The sequence below is a fragment of the Sciurus carolinensis genome, chromosome 1, assembly GCF_902686445.1.
Source record: "Sciurus carolinensis chromosome 1, mSciCar1.2, whole genome shotgun sequence".
Lineage (NCBI taxonomy): Eukaryota > Metazoa > Chordata > Mammalia > Rodentia > Sciuridae > Sciurus > Sciurus carolinensis.
This window is the reverse complement of record NC_062213.1, coordinates 160,001,105-160,022,999: the sequence shown is the minus strand read 5'-3', so window position 1 is coordinate 160,022,999 and position 21,895 is coordinate 160,001,105. Positions and strand designations below refer to the sequence as shown.

The following is a 21,895-nucleotide window of genomic DNA, read 5'->3' as shown; positions in this document are numbered from 1 at the left end:
TTGGTTTTATCCCTCTCCCTAGGATGAATTTCATCCTTTCATCGAAGCACTTCTGCCTCACGTCCGAGCCTTCGCCTATACGTGGTTCAACCTGCAGGCCCGAAAACGAAAATACTTCAAAAAACATGAAAAGCGTATGTCAAAAGAAGAAGAGAGAGCCGTGAAGGATGAATTGCTAAGTGAAAAACCAGAGGTCAAGCAGAAGTGGGCATCTCGACTTCTGGCAAAGTTACGGAAAGATATCCGACCTGAGTATCGAGAGGATTTTGTTCTTACAGTTACAGGGAAAAAACCTCCATGTTGTGTTCTTTCCAACCCAGACCAGAAAGGCAAGATGCGAAGAATTGACTGCCTCCGCCAGGCAGATAAAGTCTGGAGGTTGGACCTTGTTATGGTGATCTTGTTTAAAGGTATTCCGCTGGAAAGTACTGATGGCGAGCGCCTTGTAAAGTCCCCACAATGCTCTAATCCAGGGCTCTGTGTCCAACCCCATCACATAGGGGTTTCTGTTAAGGAACTCGATTTATATTTGGCATACTTTGTGCATGCAGCAGGTAAGTGCGATGGTGAGAATTACTTCTGCTTTCTTTTGTGTGTTTCTTGATGCTTTTGTGTGTACTTCGCCATTCTTGAGCTCCCCAACTTACAGGTCATTATGGTTTCAGAGATAGACCAAAATCAGAGTAGCCTGAAGGCCCGTGGCTGAGCTGTCACCTTCATTTCGGTGGAAAAGCCTAGCTTTGAGAGAATTCTAAGTTCAGTTCTTTTGGTAAGTGGTGCTGTCAAGGTGTTGGTATCAGACAGGTGTGAAGTGTAAATCAAAATTTTTGATGAGGGGTGAGAGAAGCATAGTGAAAACCCTTGTAGTAAAGAAGGTATTTTAGTGTGGTTTTGAGGCAATCTTTTTAGTTTTTTTCTGTGGGTAATGTAACCCACTGGGGCCTCTTGAACCCCCTGCCAATTAAGAAGTTAGTTGAAGGTAAGATTACTATCAAATTGCTGATCAGTTATAAAGGAAAGATAATCATATTAAAACACAAGTTTAGTGGGTTTGTATTTAGGAATTCTTAGTATCCTCTCCAATAACTAAGGGAAACGAACCAACCAGACTGTTTACGTAAATGATGGAAGGGTTAATATTAAAAATAACCAGCCTGTACAATGCATGAATACGTTGAGAAATCACTATTGATAATTGATGCAATGAGTTGTTTTGATTTTTAAATGAAATTTGTTATTGTGTTTTAAGGCATGTTTCACCTGATCATGTTTCAGCATTTAGAACAACATTCAGGATAAAACTATTGAGGACTGGATAAAATAATGCATTTTTACTTTGTTCCTTTCATCTTGTTTTAGACAAAAGACTCATTGTGTTATGGGAGAGCTCAGGTCTTGTGTAACTTGTTGACTTTTATATGTACATATCAGTCTTGCTAGATTGCCTTCATGGCAGTTACTTGAGCCAGATGGAAGAAAGTAAGTTGTGGAATCCTACCAGAGGGCTGTTTTGGGGTTCGTTTATTTATGTACTTTGTCCATAGAGGAGAGAGAAGATAATACCTATAAAGTCAACACTGCACTACTTAGCAAAAGATTTTAAGTTCTCAAAATGTTAGCTGATTTTTAAAGAAGTCAGCTAATATTCTATTTGCTATTTTTTTTTTGATATTTGATTTAAAAAGAACTTTTGTTATCCATCTGTCCTTACTTAAGAAACTGGAGAAATTAATTTTGCAAGCATGTCACATCATCATTTGCATTCCGTTGGCAGGGGATAGATGAGTATTTTAGAGGATGTGCTCTGTAAGCGTTTCAAATATTTGGGTTTTTGAAAATGTATACTCAATTATAAGAAGTGCCTGTTGCTTTTGCCATATCTGGGTAGCAAAAATGAAAAAGCAATACCTCTCAAGTGATGTCTAAACAGGAACAAGTGTGCTTTCCTTAACCCTCTTTCATCCTATTGTTAGTTTTTTGTCTATGACAAAAGCAAAATTAAAAAAAAATTTATTTGCATATGTAAGTGCATGAGATTGCAAAAAGTATATATGTCACAAGTGTTTTCGTGGAGCACTCTTTAAAATCTTGTGTTTATCTTTTAGATATTTGGAAAAGTAATTTATAAATTATAGTGAGCACTTTACTTGGTCAACATAGAAACTTGAAGGTGCCAACAGGTGATATAGATCATTTGTTTGCTTCCTTACAAGATAACATGAAAATGAAATGCCTGTGAAGTTTATATCAGCACAAGCAGTACTTCGATTTAAGTATTTCCATTAGATTTAAAGAAATGCAACCTTTCTAAGCTGTTCCCATTACATGTGTCACCTTTCATTGTTGATGGTTTAGTATTGTGCTGTTGCTTCAAATCCTTGAGCTAACGGGTTGCAATTGCTGGTTGTAAAGCCTGGAGGGGCGAAGTTGGTGAAATGACATTTAGAAGCTTGCTTAGGAGAGTTAGCATCCTTATTGCTTATGAAAGATTTATGGACAGCAGCGTGGATCAGACTACCTTTCGGATTGGTTTTCCTGATGTATCCCAGAATCCCTCGTTATGCCTGAACACCAGCCAAATGTCTGGCCATTGGTTTCCACAGGACCGCAGTAATGGCTGCTTCTCTGTGAGAGCAACAGGAAGGTTGCAAAAGAAAATAGTAAGCGCCTTTTGTCTGAAAATATTTCAAATTTGATTTAAAAGATTTAGAGACCTGTTATTTGTGGAAGGGAAGCTGCCAATACAAATATGAGGTAGATCGGTCAACTTACATACAACTGATGTGACAAGCATCTGTTATAATACTGAAGATTTGTAAACACTAAACAATGTTTTTACCTCCTTAAAAGTTTTGAGAACTTGCCAGTATTGGCAGGAGGCAGAGACTGAAACGTGTTTCAAGATACATGCCAAAACCATTGTGGCCTTTTCACCTATAGTGCAGTTTTTTTCTTTCTTTCTTCGAAACTACTGTATTTTTTTCCTTCTAAAATCCCCCTCCCCCTGGATAGCTCTAGAAACGAGATCTTTTCCTTGTAAAAATGTGGACAATAATTAGTGCTTTGTGCGTTGGTTGCTTGTTTGGTAAAAAGTTGAAATCGTAGAGAATATTGGAAGCACATGCAGAATCTATCATTTTTTTAAAAGCAGAGGTGATTTATTCTGAGGCTTATTGAGATGCTAAAGTATAATACATAAACTACATTCCAAATTTTTCCTTTGAATCCAGTGGTATTAGAACTGTGTGAATTTTGTGGCTGATAAACAGTGACATGTGTAGTGAAATTGGAGCGATCCCATAAGCCTGAGAATTTCATCTCGTTAAAAGTATAAAAGAACAAAATCGTTTTATGCCCTTAATTTGGTCTCTATTTGTCCTTCCCATGGATCATATGACAATGTGGAGATATTATGGTTTTTGTGGCAAATGGTTTTCTTTGTGGGCGTGTAACAGTAAAGCTAATTTATGACCAGTCTTTACCAGATGATCTGTATCAGATCTACAATATACCGGCACGTGGCAAGGTCACAATTTAAGTTGTTAAGGTCATAACCTTAGCCACCAGGCATTTGACCTTTTAGATAAAGTTAACCTTTGTTCATTAGTAGGCACTCAACCGAGAACTTTCTGGAGAGTTTTTTCTTTTTTTAAACTGCTTCTGTATAACTTCAGGTGATGTAATCAGATTTTGCAAAGATTCTCAGTAGGAGTTAGTTAAATTTTGTTAAGATGTTAGACTTTTTAAGATTCCTCTCTTGGACTGATCTGTGTGCTGTATTTATGTCACAGAATGACAGTGTCACCAATTTGTATTTGGTAGTTATTACCTGATGTGGGGCAGGATGAAAGCTCTGGGGCAGCTGTGTGATGACATTTAAAAACTAAAATTAAACAAATGCAATTATGTTTCATTCAACTAGGGCTTTTGCTAATTTTGGGGTGGCATTAGGCCCCAAAGCTAAATCACAGTGAGCCGTCTTTACTTTTTTCAGGTAAGGAATTTTCTAAGACTGGAAGTATTTTTAGTGGTCTTAAAATTCACTTTGAAAGACTAATAAGTGACCAAAAATTGACAGGTAATTGCTGTAACTGTTAATTAGCCAACAACAAAGCAAACCGATATTGTACTAATGGCAGTGCGAGTACTTGTTCTTTTTAAGGTAGAAGGTGAATGCTTGCACAGTAATTTTTGCTACAGTGGTAACTGCTTGCTCTACCCACACTTGATTATGCTTGGACCAGGAACAGCAGAGGTCCTGTCACTCACAGAAAGCTGTTTCAGGGTCTCCAAAGTTTGATACTGGTACTGTAAACCTGTACAGCAGAGTTACTGATTACCATATTATCTGTACCATATTGTTCACTTAATTATGCTGTCGGGAATGCTCATTTTAAATTAGAGCACTGCTGGTTTTGCTCTGATATGCCACATATTATTCCATTTCAACCAAAAGAGAGATACTTCCATTCAGGTGCATTTTAGTTTTATTTTGACTTCGTGATTGCCATTCCTTCATATAGTAATAGAGAAAGCCGTGATATGCAGATAGACCAGATGGTCATGTTGACAGATTGAGAATTCACTTCCTACTGCTTCAGAGCAGGTGTAAGATTAGGAGTGTCTGTGAGTGTGTGTGTGTGCTTCATGTGCATGTGTGTGCACGTCCAGGCTGTACCCAGAGTGCTGTTTAGGCAGTGGGAATGATTTCTTTTTTAAAAAAGCTAGTATTTTTAAATACAGAATAAGTATGTGGATAAGGTTACCAGTACATATAGACTAACCATTTAAAAATTTTAAATGAGTCATGTTAGATTGTTATGGTTTATAATTTTATGCCAACTTAATTATGGTAATGCCTTAATTTTTAGGTAACTTATCACATTAGTTTAAGGAAGTGTTATATATGTAGAAATATATTCAATATGTTCTGTTAGCAGGTGTGTATGTGTGTGTGTTTACGCTCAAGTCTAGAATTATATGTTATATAATTAAACTTCTTCAGTACTTTAATAAACTCCCTAGCTGAAAGTTGATCCTGTGATTTATGGTAATAAAGTATGTTTGGAAAAGGCAGGGTAAGACTAATGTACTGCAATATTTAAAATAAAGAATAAAAATGTTGTTGTATTTCAGATTATAACTCTGACCTAAAGATAAACTCAAGGTGTATTTTGTGGCTGACTAATCTATAAATACATGCACATGACTTTTAAGATTTTAAATTTATCTTTTAATTATTAAAAAAATAGCACCAGCAACCAACAAGCTTGGAATAATTATGGCTTTATATTCTTGAGTGTTTTCTGCATAACTTGAGGACAGCAACAGTATCCTTTGTCTAGAATATAGTAATAAAATCCTTTATCTAGAAAGGAGTGAAAAAGACGGAAGTTCAGAGGCAGAGTATATAGGAATAGAGAGAAAAAGTTTTTCTGGAGTAAGTCTTTGCATGGAGGTCAGTTCATTTATGGCTAAGAGGTTTGAGTGTGTTGGTTAGAAAATTTCCCAATGCTGCTGGCATGGATTTGCCTTGTCTTCCTTTCCACCCAGTGATGAATAGCATTAATTTAAACCTATTTAAGGCTAGTGTGGGAGAAACCACAGCCTTTGTTGTGGTCAGTGCTGTACACAGTAGGACTGGGTGTTTCACTTGGTTAGGGCCTCAAGCTGCTTCCAGAGGATGCAGAACAGCCTGCTGGCTTTTTAAATCTTGCACAGAAGCAGCGGCAATTCTAATTGCTCACAAATGTCAATATAGATTATTGAAAACAATTCTGAGGATTAGAATAGAAGAAAAAAACATAAAATACAGATTGAGTTCAGCGAATGGGCTAAACATTGGTTTATTACCATTCCAACAGTAATTTCCCCATGGTTATTTAGCGGTCAGAGCTTGTTTTAAATATATTATAAATTGTAAATCCTTAGGGGTGGGAGGGGGAGGAAGAAGTCAGGTGGAGGAGGAATAGAATGAATGAACTGGCATTCTTTGTTAAGAGAAACATAAAACCGTGAACTTGGTGGCAAATGGAGAATGTTTTGGTTTAAGTAATGACTGTGAAGGGATCTCAGGCAGTGAGATATCAAGTGGAGAATTTTATAATCCATTTTCCCATAATTTTTGTTTTACATAACTTGTTTTGGACTAAGAGATTACTTAGGGGTTCAGGAGTTTCTGTAGAAATTTTTAGGAAGTTTAGCAAAAATTCTTTTAGAGTTTGGGAGTCCAGTTAGTCACTTTGGGGTACACATATATTTGGTTTGGGGAGTTGGGGCTGAGATTTTATTGTTTATTATTTTAAGTTGGAAGCTAGTAGTGTTGTCTACTTTTAGTCTCTTTTCTGCTAAGGTGACTATAAGAGATATATTATTTATCAAAACTTTGGTGTCCTTGAACTTAACAGAATTTTCTGATCTGTTGCTTAGGCAGAAATGACTTTTTCTTTAAGTTTTCTCTCAAATATTAGAAAACCGTTATTTGTGTTTGTTATGGTAATTGCACAGTGTAACAGCACATTTTATCTAGTGGAATTAGCCCTCCCATTTATGTTCTAGTTAAGTAAACATGGCTTTTGAGGCGAAGAAATGGTAACTGCAACAAGTGACAACGACAGCAGCTCTAAAGCAGAGGACATTTTTGCTGTTCTGTTTGCAAAACAAGCCAAATAAGATAAAACGGAGAGAAAAAAGTTAATCCATGCAGCTCTAAGCAGAGGACATTTTTGCTGTTCTGTTTGCAAAACAAGCCAAATAAGATAAAATGGAGAGAAAAAAGTTAGTCCATGTTACTTACTTTGACGAATCTTGGTCGTCTTTAAAATGTAATGTGGGCTAACTCAGGGCTGATTAGGATGATCATAATTGAAGATTAAAGTGGAATAGCTTTAATTTGAGAACTTTGAATTTATTCCTCTTCATGTCTTTCAAACACTTTCCTAGTGGTAGATATTTTGGACCTAGATCAATTGAGCGTAGAGAAAAGGATATGGAAGGAAGGAAGGAAGGGAGAGAACTTTTATTGAGTGTCTATTCTGCATCTGGCACTGCACTAAGTTTTGCCATATATGTAGCTTGCTCTTTTCTTTTCTCCTCCCTCCCTCTCTCCCTCTCCCTTCCTTCCTTCCTTCACACAGCATTGTGAATAAATAATGCACTCTGCATTTGAACAGATGAGAAGGGAGTCTTAGAATAGCCAAGTTACTTCTGCAGAGCAAGATTCAAACCCAGGTCTTCTGATTCCAAATAATATGGTCTTAAAAAAAATTCAAATCAATTTTGTATCCTTCTTTACAACCTCTTGTCTTGGATTGAATGTCAATTAAATGCCATTACACACCTATCTTTGAGTAAAGGAGAAATAAAAAGTCAAGATTTGAACCTTCCCATGGAGATATTTTACTGTTGAGTTCAGACCTTAGCCAAAGAAGGAGGCCTCACTTGGTTAGAAAGAGAAATGGTCTTTACCTGTCTGTGTTAGGGTAAAAAATTTGGAGTAACTTGTTCTATCTTGTTTTTAGAATGTTGAAGTTTAGTGAACAAAAACATTATGACACAGGTTTAAGTTTTTTTTTTTTTTTTTTTTTTGGTAAAATAAAGTTAGATAAATGGGTTATAGATGCTTTGGAAAGTTGTTGAATATAAAAGCAAGCATTATTTAAAAAAATTCATATTGTATATAATTTACTGTGCATATCTATCTATATATATGAAATATTTTCTAACTTTCTGTAATGATTAGCTTTTAAATTTTGTTCTGAAATGACTCTTTGTTTATGACTTTATGTATAATTATTTAATAGAAAGCAAAAATCATGTTCACGGAAATAATGAAATTTCTTAGTTTAAAAATTTTAAATTCAGAATAGAAAGAAAAAAATTCAAAATGGGAACAGGTTTCCTCCTGATGCCCTTAAGTGACTGAACCTTATTTTCATTTTTAAAAACTTAGAAATATTAGTTCTTAATGGCTTTAGTGCAAAAACTAACATCCTTGCATGATGCAAATTCTGATCGTAAATAGGAAAAAAGATAAGCAAATGCAATTTATATTACACTAACTCTTGAACATATTAATTCTTGTAAGGCATATTTAAAAATAAGCTACTGAACTTCTATTGAATCAAACAAATAGACTTTCTTTTAGGAAGTGTTAACTCTTACAGTTAGGGCTGTGAAGTGTCAGTTATGCTGCAGAGGGAAAGCTGAAGCTTGTGAGTAAAGTGGTGAGATTGGAAACAAAAGAAGATTAGAACAAAACCAACAGAACTCATACCACATTGTCTTCTGCATCCAGGTCCATTCTGTCCACCCCTTTTTGTCTCTGGGAAGTGCTTATGGTCGTCCCAAATAATCTATGATTTTTTCAAACCTAGACAGTTTCCAGAGCATATCATTAATTTAAAAATTTTTAATGGCAGTGTTCGAAATGCTTGATGGTTTAAAAAAAGTGAAATGAAATTAAAACATTTTAAAAATGAATACTATTTAAAAATTTTGTATGAATGTCTGTGTAGCATCTGTCTTTGTCAGGCTGTTGTCTTTGTTGCTATGGTTTGGGTGATTTTATTTCCTTTTGTAATTTGGCCTGCCCATGATTGGGTAGTGCATTGCATTCATGCTGTTGGAGAAGATATCTGTGGTGAGTCACGGAGCTTGATCAGAGTGGGAATTTTTGGTAGGGAAAGGTATTTGCCAGTGGGTAGTAGGAACTGTGGTGTTACAATATCGTTATTCATTTATTTTTCAAACTCAGAGACATAATACTTAATGTCAGGATTTAAAGCCATCTCTTCCGTGTGGATATGTACTTGTCTCTTGCCCCTGTTGGAAGCTTTTACAATTCTGTGTATTTTAGTCTTAAGGGGATTATTTATTTAATTTTAAGCTCTTACATAAAATGAATAATATACGTTCAGGATTTCTTCATTGTCACTTTCAAATATAACATTGCCTTTCAAAGGAGCTGACATTACAAGTCCTTAGGTTGACAAATTCTCATCAACTTTGTGAAAATGTTGGCTGCAGAAGGAGTCAAGTCAAAGAAGGGCCATAGACAGATGGAACTCAGTAGTGAGATGACATCAAGCCCTTCTTCATGCCATTTTTTAGCATTCTGAATGGGTGAGGGATGGAGATGCTTAAAGAGCTTACCATAGACTGTGTAATTAAGATATTGTGTATCTGCATGTAAACCTCTATAACATACTATTTTTTGTAACATACTTATTAAACAGTTGTGTAGGGCTCAGATGTAGCACATTAGCAATGAAAATTGTAGATATCTTTTTTTTTTACTTTTTTTTTTTAGTTGTTGATGGACCTTTATTTTATTCATTTGTTTATATGTGGTGCTGAGAATCGAACCCAGTGCCTCACAGATGCCAGGCACGCACTGTACCACTGAGCCACAACCCCAGCCCACTGTAGATATCTTTTATGCTGAGTGAAATTCATAAATAATATATTACATATTAAAATTGTTGATGGAAAACTATCTGAAAATATATTGTCCACATTAAGTAATTGGAAGTTAAAGATAAGTTGGTTATAAACATTTTAAGATGAAGCAAGGATTCGGATAAGAATTTGACTAAAAGTTTATTTACGTGAGAAAAGCTTGTGTCTTTGTATGTTTTTGATAAGATTTTTTGCATGGATGCATATCATTTAAAAATTACTCAGTTACTAAAGTTTCTGATGGATTTGTTTAGTTGACTCCCCTCGCTTTTTTTAAATGGTAGATTTTAAATTTCTCTTTTGGAGTGTACTTTCAAGTAACTTCTGAGAATGAAGTCTTTGTAAGATGCTGTTTAACAGCCTAACTATTGTTATGCACTCCTGTCAGGGAGAGATGGTTCTTGCAATACTTTTATTGTATGGTCTCTTCCTATGTGATCAGAACTTTTATTACAAATTCTTTTTTTTTTTCAGTGTACTTTCGGAAATCTCTCCCTTTATGATGCCATCAAGAATTATAATGGTTTAAAAATGATTTAAATGAACTTCTGTTATTTTCTAGCCATCTCACTGTATAGATATTTCTTTTAAAATGTTTTGCAATTTATATATTTTAGCATTGCAGTAAAGTATGGTGGGGATAAAAATTAACAAAAGAAGTGTCATCTTATTGGACCCCAGGAAATACATGCAGATTTTTTTTTTTTCCCCTCAGAAAGAGGATATTGCAGGCTGAAATGTTAAGGTTGAAGAAGTAATTGTTCCAAAGATATTTGTCCTTCTTCTCAGAAAAGACGACAAACATGCAAAATGAATAAATGTAATCCTTTGTACTTTTGCCACCTACATTTTTAAACTACAGTGACTCTGATTTCTCTAGAAAGGTCAGAGGTTTCAGACAGAAAGCTTTGTAATTCTTCAAAGACAGACATTTTCAGTTTTGCTACATAAAGCCTGATTATGCATAGCTTTTTATTTTATGTGCAGTTGAGCCAGGGAGGTGCTGGGATGGGGTGGGGGTGGGGGAATAATAAGTGAAGCCATGTCATGAGGCAGCAGAATTGGAGGTTAGACTGGAGATAGATGGGATAGGAAGATGGGTTCACATTTTGATTCTTTACTACCAAATCACTTAGTTCAAAAGTGAGGACAGGGCTGGGGTGGTGGCTCAGTGGCAGAGCGCTTGCTTAGCACCTGTGAGGCACTGGTTTCGATCCTCAGCACCACATAGAAATAGATAAATAAAATAAAGGTATTGTGTCCATTTACCATTAAAAAAAAAAAAGCAAGGACAGAGTAGCTTTAACAGTTCAGTTTGCTTTGTAATAGAGTATTCTACTACTAACTCTTTAAATACTTTGGGCAATTCAAGGAGTTTACATATCTGGGTGCCACTTCTTAACATTGGCTTTGTTGAGTTTTGGACATTGTGGATGTGGGTTTCTTTGGTTTGATGCAGGTTGTTTGTTTTTCTTTTTTACTTTTCTATATTTGGGGGAATTTTTAATGTTGAGTAGAAGGAGAGAGTGGAGACTGCATTACTGTCCTTATTCAGGAAACAGAGGATCAAAGAGCATTAGTGGTTCACTCAAGTCATATCATTAGTAAGTGACAAAGCCAGTATTCCAGCCACATCCCTCGGATCCCCAGAACTGTACTCTTAAAATACAATATTTAAATGATCTTTTCTTATACATCATTAACTCTTCATATAAACCCTACATTTTAGGTGAGTGAGAAAATAGGTGGAGGAACTTGTTATGTGGATAAAGGCATTCTGCGCTTCTGTGTCCTGGTTTATCTTCAGAGTGTCCTCAGCATATCAGACCCCTGCTTCTGAATTTATGGATGAGGTAAATAGCGTTCTCTTGAACTGCATCATTGTGTTGAAAGCTCTTGTTTTCTCTGAAATTTAAAAATGAGTGAGAATCGAGAGCTTTTTCTATTTTAGTATTAGATTCAGGGTCTCCTGCCTTGAAGGAAACTGAGCGGCACCAGACCCTCATTGTACAGTTGAGGAAGCTAAGTTCTTGTGTCCCAGAAGCTGTGGAGACGGAAGATTCTTGTGTGCATTGGAGAACTGTTGTAGCTCATTGTCATTTGCCTCAAATCAAGATGGATGCACTTTGGTTGGTGTTGGACTAGAAGTTTCGTTCTGCCTGCCGTTAATGATAAATTCTGCCACGTCATTAGTAACTCAGTTTATCAAACATGTTTTCCGTTCTTACTACCTCTCAGATACTGTGATAGGTTCCAAAGATTCAGAACTGAGTAACTAAGTTGGTACCATCTTAAATATAATTTCCTCAGAAATTAGGATTTTATAGCTTTTGATGTTCTTAAATTGGGGTCCCTCCAACTAATAGTCCATATGAAGTTTCAAACATTTGTAGTATTACTTGTTAGTATTGCCTTTTTAAAAAGTAGGATATTGAAATATGGTGAGAAATTCTATCATTTGACTATTTTCTATTTAGTGTTACAGTTTTGTTTGTTTATATATCAAAAATATCTGTATAGGGCTGAGATTGTGGCTTAGTGGAAGAGCACTTGCCTAGCATGTGTGAGGGCACTGGGTTCGATTTTCAGCACCACATATGAAAAAATGAATAAAATAAAAAATCTATCAAATCTAAAAAAATTTAATTAAAAAAATCTATATAAATGTTCAGAAAATCCAGTTGGACATGGAAAAGGGTGTAGGTGCTTTCTCTTATTTAATAGTTCACCATGGTAGCATGTTTTCTGTAAAGAAAGCTGGTGAGGCACAGGAGAGTTCCATTTCTTTCTTTCTTTCTTTCTTTTCTTTTTTTTTTTTTTTTAAGAATATTCTTCTAGTAGTACTAAAGTATAAAACAAATAGAGTTATAGGAAAACTAAATAGCAGGAGAAAAACGAAAGGAAGGCCTTGGAGAACAGGCTGTAGTGAATTCATTTGGCATTTGGTAGTAGTTACTAAAACATAGCCAAGTCCCGTAGTGCAGCCACCTAAATTCTCTCTTGCTCCCTCTCTGAAAATAGTTAGCAGTCAAGCTTTTGAACTGAAGTGGATTTTAAGTTGTCAGAGGTCTTGAGCTGCCTTGCTTTTTCCCTCTTTGTTAAAAGAAGGTGGGTGTTACTTTGAGATAGGAAGACATGAGGGGTCCTGTACAGTGTGCCAGTGTTAAGGGCATTAATGGATGGCTAGGAGAGTCTTTTAGAAGTGTGGGGAGGGGGTGTGTTAGGAGAGAGAAGAATCATTACAGGTGTCATGATTGAAATACCTGAAAACAAAAACAATGAACTAGTGATCCAAATAGTGTATATTGGATTTTTCATGGTTCTCTGCTGTATCTGTTTGTTGTTTAATCTGCAGGTGAAATCCGATTCTCCAGACATTAATGTGTGTGCTTTTCTTTGTATAGAGCATAGAACAAATGATTTTCAAAAAGCAGAAAATGTGTGTGTAACATTTAAAAAATGGTAGGGGATTGTCGTAGAAACTCATTCTGAGCCCTGTAAATAAAAATGGCTGGGGATTAGTCACAGTAACATGTGGGACATCATGAAACTCAAGACACACTTCTTTGTTTAACAGAATGTAAGAGAAGTGAAGCAAACTTGATCTAGTCCATGGATGTTAGCAGTTCAGTTCCTCCAGGGAAAGAGAAACTACATCATCTTCAGATTGAATAAGCCATCTGTATACAAATACCAGAGTGTACCTGATAATTTTAGCAGTATTTGACATTTCCTTTAAGAGTGTCTTATTTCCAAATTATGAAAGTTTTAAAAAGTTGAAAAGTTCTCTCTTTTTGCTACTAGTCTTCCTCCCTCCCCCTGTGTTTTCTTATAATTCTGAATAGCATTTTTACAGTTCTGGTTTTATTCTGTTTTCTTTCATCTTCCATTTCTTTGTGCAATATGAATAAAACTCAACACATTAATGATGTACACCCTTCACTAATGCTATAGGTTTCTAAACATAAATTTTCAGGTTAGAATTGAGTCTGTAATAATGCTACTAACACCCTTTTCTGTTTTTTGATCCTTTATTTTGAAGGAAATTGTTTCCGGGTAGCTCATTCTTTAACTGTTCAACATCTGGGAAGGTATTGCTTGTCTTTGAATTTGGAAGTAATCCCCATCTACGTCTTCCCACCACGATGATGTTTCAGTAAACCAATGGATCTTTGGTTCTTTGAACTTTCAGAGGTAGGAGCTGAAGTTGGAGAGGGGGTTTCAGAACTTGAGGAACTTAGTGTTGTGGAATGACTTGTGGGTGTGACAGGGCCCTTTAAATGCTGCATGAGATTGTGTGTTCTTATTTGTAACCAGGACAAGGATAAGTAGATTTTGACAAATGTAGGCTGGTTAGGGTAGATCAGTGACCTTTCTGGGTTGAGTTAACCAGTGAAACTGGAGAGAGCATGTCCACCTATGTAAATGAAGATTTTTCTGAGTAGAACACACAGGGCTGCCTGTCTTCCTGCCTGCCTCCTGGAAGCCTCCATCCAGAACTTTCCACTGTAACATTTGTACGTATATTTTTGCTCCTTTCCTTGTGTTTTTCCTTTTACTTGGAAGGTCCTCACCCACCTTTACTTGGTTTATGCTATATGTACTTTAAGACTGCTGTATCCTCATTTCCTGGAGAAAGCTTTCCTTCCTCTGAACTTGATCTAAGGATCCTTCCCTGTGTACCCATAGCATTCATTAGCAATGCGTTAGTACTTACCATTAGCACTTCCTGTGTCATAATAAAACTGTCTACATTTATCTTCCAGATTGAGCTGTGCTTTCTTTCTGGGCAGAGACTGCATTGAATTGTTTTGGGGTCCCCTCCGTGGAAGAGCATGGGATCTGGCCTTTAGTGTGTATTCCCTCAGCATTTTTATTGAGCTGGTGCCTAGAAGGAGAATGTGGGTTCAGAAAAACAAGAACTTTAGAAGCTTATAACAAATTTAAAAACTAAGTAATATATATAGCAGTTTTGGGGTTAAGCCCCTTTTTTTTCTTTGTGAGAGTGATTTTCCCTTCTCACTCTCCCATGTTAACTGATTTTTGTTTCTTCACCCAAATCCAGTTTCATATTAACCCAAAGATATTATTGACATGAATAATTGTAATTCTGAAAATGAAGGATCAGTGATGCTAGACTTATTTATAGAAATACTATTTAGGCTATTTGTTTTTCCTTCTAAGATCCTGGTCTTGACTTTTTTTCTTTTTTTAATAGTAGCAGGGATTGAACCCAGGTGTATTCTTCCACTGAATTACATCCCCAGTCCTATTTTTTAAATTTGACACACGGTCTTGCTAAGTTACCAGGGCTGACCTTGAACTTGCAATTCCTCTGCCTCAGCGACCCATTTTGCCAGGATTACAGGCATGTGCCAGCACACCCAGCTTGGTCTTGACTTTTATCTTCATTTTTCACTTAGAAAACATGATCTGTGAATGATGGAGTAATAGAGCCATTGCTCCAGCTCAACTATGAGGAACTCATCTTTATACCAGCCGTTATTTACCAAATGCCTACTATGTGCTAGGTACACCGCTAGAAGGGGAAATAAAGGATTCATGCTATTGACTTTTCAGAGTACAATTTTGATTAAAAACAAAGCCCTTTCCCTTAGGATAGACACTCACATTTTTTTGTTGGTTTTGAATCACTTTCTCTCTTGAGCTCTGGGGGAAGGGTATGCCAATCATTTCCTTATCTCTAGTGGGCATTCCCAGGTTTGAATGTGTAGCCTCAGTTAACAGGGTATATTTTGGAATTATATGGTTACTTATCCTAAGTTGGTCGAGGCCACAGGCAGCAGTCATAGAAAAGTTAAAGATCAAAATTAAGATGTTGGGCTCAATTATATTTGGTTGAACTCCTCCAAGTTTCCTTTCCTATCAAATGCTCTACTCTCATTAAAATTGTTAGACCAATTTCATTAACTCCAAAAAGCACCAGCATATGTAAATCTTCTTTGTTTAATTGGAGACCTATTGATTGTAGGTAACATGAGCCTCTCTAAGGGAAACAGAACCCAACTGAAGATAAGAGTTTCTTCCCCCCAACACATACAGCATTCATGATTTTATTTCTCCAGGCATGTTCATTATCAAAACCATTCCACTGCAGACTTTCCCACAAAGTGTTTCTATCTGGCCCTGTTTTCATATCTGAAAGCTGCTACTGGTTTCAGCAAAGGATAATGGAAGCATTTTAACAAAGTATGTTTTTCTTTCTTTTTAAAGGAGAACTTTAAATAGAATGAGAAATAAAAACTTATAAAATCATATGAAAATTAATTTGCTTTAAAGAGACTGAAAGTAAGTCTTTTGTAGCTTCATACAATGCTAAAAGAGACCAGATTATGACCATCTTCTTTGGTGATCAATCACCAAAGATATTGCAGCAAGGCAATAAAAATAGAATGGAATTTTTTTCACTTACATTCTAATTGGATTCCAGAGCTGTAGAGAGGATAGTGTTCCAACCTGCACTTTGCAGTGGTACAAGGCATGGGATTTTCCCACAGAACTTCCGAGGATTCTGTCATCTTAGTATGACTGTTTAAAGTAATGAGACCTATGTTGTGTTTTCTTTTTATACATCTTGAAATTCTTTATTTCTTTTTTCAAATGTAACATTCAGGTAGATTAAGGTCAATATATGCTAGCTACTTGTAATAAGAAACATGAAAGTTAGAAATATGTGTTTAGAAGTTGTAAATTTATATTTATTAACTTTAGTTATCTTTAAGTGATAGAAAACTAGTTAGTGATTTAAGAGGTAAATACCTCTGTCTTTAATTTCTTAAAATTATGCTAAAAGTATGATTAATATTTAGAATTTGAATTAGGAAGATAACAAATATGACAAAGCTGGCTCGTCATTTCTTAGCTCCTTCCCAAGTACGGAAGTTTATTTTAAACCAAACACAATCAAGACTTGTATGGAATATTTAAAGACTGGATGAGGAACTGGGGTTGTAGTTCAGTGGTGGAGCGCTTGCCTGGCACATGTAAGGCAATGGGTTTGCTCCTCAGCACCACATAAGAATAAATACATAAAATAAAGGTGCCCATCTACAACTAAAAATACTTTTTAAAAAAAGACTGGATGGTACAGTTTAAGTCAAATGCAAATTTGGATTATCTCCTATTTAGGGTTGTCCATGCTAGAATTTCCTGGGATAGGCAACACTATTTCCATTTCTTGGATTAGTGCCACCTGTATGGGGGTGTTAGTGGCTTCTCTGTTTTGTTCCACTAATCAGTTTGTCTACCTGTAACACCACCAAATCGCTTCAGTCACTAAGTACTTACAGCAAGTCATGATATCTGGTAAAGCAAAGTCTTCACACATTTTTTCAGACGTATTTTTAGTTGTCTTTAACCCTTTATTATTTCATGTGTATCATAGGATCATTTTGTCAAGTTTCATGAAAAATTCTGTTGGGACTTTGTTTGGCAGTGCATTAAATCTACAAATGAAGGAAATTGAGTTTTTTTTTTTTTTTTAACCATTGAATATCTATGAACATGGTATATCTCCCCATTAATTTTGATCTTGTGTGATTACACGGATTTATTTTTCACCCAGATATTTTGTTGGACCCTACTTTTATAAATTGTGTTTTTCAAATTATATTAACTACTGTTTCTATTGGTGTAGAAATACCATTAATTTTTGTAGCATGATCTCATATCCAGTGCTATTTATATATTTTTAGCTAAGAAATTGCCTACACATTCTTTGGCATTTTCTGTGTACATAATTATATCAAGTGCAGGCAATGTCATTTCACTTCTATGATTCCAGTTTTTATGTTTTTATTTACCTTGCCTTTCTCATTGTACTAGGTAAGACCTCTGATTTGTTGATGCAAGCCCACTTGCCTCAGTGGGCAACTTGACTCTTTTTTTTTTTATTCTGTAAATATTTTTTATTTATGAATGATTAAATTAATACCTTACAATTTTTTAAAAATATATATTTAGTTGTTGATGAACCTTTATTTTTGTTATATGTGGTGCTGAGAATTGAACCCTGTGCCTCCTTACATGGTAGGCAAGTGCTTTACCACTGAGCCTCAACCCCAGCCCCTACAATTTTTTTTTTAACACAACTCTCCAAGGTTGACTTCCTCACTTCATAGTCAGTAGTATACAGCATTACTGAGGATCATCATAAGTTACTTACTTAGATATTACTTTTGCTGGGTACATTTTAATCAGGCAAGTGGTAAGATCTTACCTACTTTTATTACCCCATCCCCATTATTCTAAGTATTGTAGTTTGGTTTATGTTACTAGTAGTTGAAACCTTAAAATTTTCCTGTCAGTATTACTTTATGCCAACCTATTTAGTACATATTAATAGGCAAATGGTGTTCTTAAGAATATAGTAATCTAAAATTTCAAAATCAGAGACTCATTTGTATGTAGCAATGATGTTAGGTACTGAGAGAAGAGAGTACTGACTTGAGGTTTGAAGATACCCTATTATGTGGATCAGTTTCTTAAGTTTTGGTTTGAACAGAGCCCTAAGTATCATTTTTCACAGTTAAAAATGTTGGTTTTGAACGGGTTACTTGCCCCCTTTTTCTCATGCAATTTTTGTTAAGACTTGAATAGATTACTCCTAATCTTGTGAGCAGACTGCAGGAAGACAACTATTAAAAGTAGAAAGCTATTAAGCAGTCAGGGGTTTATTATGCTTTAGTGTTTGTTTAAGTCTGTTCTTAATTGGGTGATTAATGTACAAGAAGTCCTTTTCCCCCCTCCATCTCTACAGATGGCAAATGATATAGTTCCCAACTGTCATTGTTCGCAAAAAAGGTTATGGTTCAAAGTCAAAGATTCAGAGATACCACAATAATCAATCATAGGAACTTGTCTAGAGTGCCCAGCCAGGCAAAAGTTAGGCAGAGTAGTAATATTTACTCAGAATCCCTTAGGAGCATTTGTGTGTGTGTGTGTGTGTGTGGTGTGTGTGTGTGTGTGTGTGTGTGTTTTCCTGATTTTATTTAGAAGAGATTACTTAATTAATTGAAATGTCTCTCAGAATTTAGTGTCAGGCATTTAAATAAACATGAAAAATAATGGTAAACAAGTTTTCTGTGGGTCGTATATCAAACATTGCTAAATATAGTGTTTAAAACGGTGTAATACAGAGGTATAACTCTTAGTATATTGGGATTAGCAGGACACTTTCAAGGGAATACCTTTTTACCATTTCATGTAAGGATGATTTACAATGGTTTAAATTCCTTTTTAGGAGGAAGAATAGAATTATGTTCTGGTATTGAATCCACAAAGAGGATTTGCATTTCATTCGTGCTATAAAAATGCCTTTAATGGAGACATTGTGGTAATTGAATCTATACTGTGTATTACTATCAAAGTATCTTTTTAATTATTTTATGTTATATAATTTAGTACTAAATTTAAGTCATGGGAAAGGCGATGACTGCATTATATCTTTTAGATATAATGTACAGCCTTTAATATTCCTGAAGCGGATGGCAGTTAAGGACGTTCTTTAGTTGAGAGAGACACACAGAGACAGAGAGAAAGGGGGATGGAGAGTATTCCATTACATTCTGCACAGTATGAAACTAAGTCAAAGGAGTTTTGTTAATTAAATTCAATTGCCATCCATTAGACCAGTGGAATGAGATGACTCTGCCTGGCGCTGACACAGCACAGGTATGCAATTTGGCTAAATAGCCATTTCTAAACCATAGCACACATTTCTCTACTTGTTTTTTTTTTTTTAAGTGTGAGCTTTTAGTCTTAAGAAGTCAAAGAACAGTCAGTGCTCACTAAAGGGTGAAAGTTTCATTTTTATGCAGTCTAGTAACAAGTGACTAGTTTGTTGGCTTAGAAATTTATAGTTCAAATGGAGATTATTTGGGATAAAATGATTTTGAAAATATATAGAATATCTGCATGAAATATATTAACAAAGATGTATATGTACATGAATCAGTATAAACAAATGTACACATTGAAAATTCAGTTATCTTTCAGTCTAAAGCAATTTGAGTCAATTATTCTTTGAAAATTTTTGAAGCATGCTAGAAGCTGCAACTACATACTCTTTATGTGTGTATTTGTATGTATAATTATAAATTTATGCATGTACATGTATGTGTGTGTATTTATAAATGGGGGAAGTTATAATAATTATGGGAGTTATAAAAATGAAATTTAGGTGGTGGCTAAGTGTGTCTACATTTTGGCATAAATTGCTACTTTTAGAGGCTTTATATGTCAGACTGATAACTTTCTTACCACGGTGAAATGACAAGAATACCACTCAGGCATTGGCTGAGACATAATTTTGACAGCCAGCAAGCTTTGCAGTGTTGCTGAGTGCACAGATTTCTACTTCCTGCCAAGATTAAAATTGGCAAAAACCAAAAGGATATTAGGGATTGTCACTTTAAGAAGAAATAACATGTTAATGTTCTGCCTTTGCTTAAGAAATGTAAGGGTGATCTCTTGAACTGTAGTCTGTTGAAATCTTTAAGTTTGCACTCAATAGAAGATTTTGATCATTTTAAGCATCAAAAATTAAATAAGTATAAGTTCTCTGACATTTGTGGGACTAGGATTCAGTGTCGTTTCACATAATAGGATATAACTGTTTTCCTTCAATATAAGAATTCTTCACAAAAGCTATGAAATAGTTTTCCCCACAGTCCCTGAAGAACAAAGGCCTACTTTAAGTTTGTAGATTTGAAGACTGAATGTTTGCTTTGCTTCCTGAATTTTCTTATTTTTTCCTGTCTGAGCAGATGTTTTTTTCTTTTTGTAAGTTACCAGATCTTTCCTATAATAATAACTATCAGTATTGAGAACCTACTGTGTGCTGGGTCTGTATCCAGCTTTCAAATGTTAATGTCTTTTCTTCCTCAGGAGTTTTAATTTAAATTTAGGCGTAAAAATGAAAAAAATTACATCCCATGTTGTGAAGGAGTCAGACCCTGAAATCTGCTTATACTTTGCTATTTACAGTAAGTACTTTTGAAACAGCTGTAGATGTTCAAATGAAAGTAGCAGTGTGGAGTGGGGAATGTGGGAACATTCATTTGTGAAGACTTTGCATTCTCCAGCTTTATAACCAACAGAAAAGGAGATTGTTGTGCATTCTATTAAATACTGCCAGTATGATTAATTTAAAGGGTTACATTTTATTGAACCCTGGTGTAGATGCTCTTTGTCAACTCACATTCACAGCTAGTTAGAGTGTGTGTAGCATTTATCAAAACTTTCTGGAGCCCCTCTCACCTCATTAGCATCTGATCTCTATTCAGCAGTTAATGTCCGTTACTGCTAGAGTGCTCAATTCTTGTTTTTCAATAAGCCAGTTGTAAAATGTCAGACTGTCACTTACAATATAAAAAACCAAAAATGATGGTATTTGTAAAAATGTTATCACCTCATAAAAACAAATTGTAAAGACATGAAAGTGATCTTGCTATGCTGGGCTTTCAGAAGTGAGTTAGTACAGCTACTTTAAATACCAGTTGTGTAGATTCCCACACTTTTCTACCAATGGAGAGGTTTACACAAGCATAATTTAAGTTACAATTACACTAATTAACATCTCATTTGCATAAATTGTTGAAGTCAAAACAACAAAGAATTGTCTAAGAAGCTTAATCCTATTTGTCCAAAATAGAAAGATTTTTTTTTTAAAACTATGCTCTAAAAATTGGCAGCTTGAATATGTCTTTAGTATGGTTGATCTGTGCCATTTTAAAAATAAATGCTTTCACTTTGTTTAAGAATATATTTTTCCTTTCTATTTAGAATCTTCCATCTTTTGTATACTTTCAAAATAAAAAAACAAACACATTACACATTGGTTCCTAAATCAGTGCTAACAAGAGATTAAAATCAAGGTTACAGTATCATTTATATGTAGTAGAGCAGAGTAACATGACTTGTTAGGTCTTATGATGAAGGACTGCAGGTATGTGTGTGTGTGTGCAAGTGTGTGTACATGTACAGATGTAGAAGTTCATAAAACGTACCACTTTGTAAAATGTACCTATAGTTATCAATGGTCAATTAACATTTTGCAGTATTTGCTGGTTTCTTTGAGGTTATCCAGGTATTTTCAGTGTCTTATATTTGTCTTTTTGTTGTTGAAGATTAAGGGTATGTTAAAGGTAGCTTTTACAGCCTGGTTGGGTACATGTGTGAGAGCTCATATCTTTATCAGAAGATAGAAAAAAGTCAAAAAACTTACTTCCTTTTTTTTTTAATTTTTAAATTTTTTTGAATTATTTTTTTATTTGTGGTGCTGGGGATTGAACCAGGGCCTTGTGCATCCTAAGCATGGACTCTACCACTGAACTATATATATCCCAGCCCAGAAAAAACTTCCTTTTTTTTTTTTTTAGATGTTTTAAGTTGTTGATGGATCTTTATTTTATTT

General features: G+C 35.2%; 1 protein-coding gene and 1 non-coding gene across 6 annotated transcripts in view; one reads left to right on the top strand and one right to left on the bottom strand.

The window, feature by feature from the left end:
* Nfia (nuclear factor I A) overlaps positions 1-21,895 on the top strand; it is a 354,467-nt gene that overhangs the window by 11,061 nt on the left and 321,511 nt on the right. For all 5 annotated transcript variants that reach the window (XM_047553764.1, XM_047553773.1, XM_047553745.1 and 2 more), the window contains one exon: positions 23-554. In XM_047553764.1, coding sequence (XP_047409720.1) covers positions 137-554 — 418 coding nt within the window. In that variant the 5' untranslated portion in view covers positions 23-136. The remainder of the gene's footprint in view (positions 1-22; positions 555-21,895) is intronic.
* Positions 17,564-17,638, bottom strand: LOC124968614 (small nucleolar RNA SNORD55/SNORD39). The gene has a single exon (XR_007105788.1). It is a non-coding gene; the product is annotated as a small nucleolar RNA SNORD55/SNORD39 (small nucleolar RNA).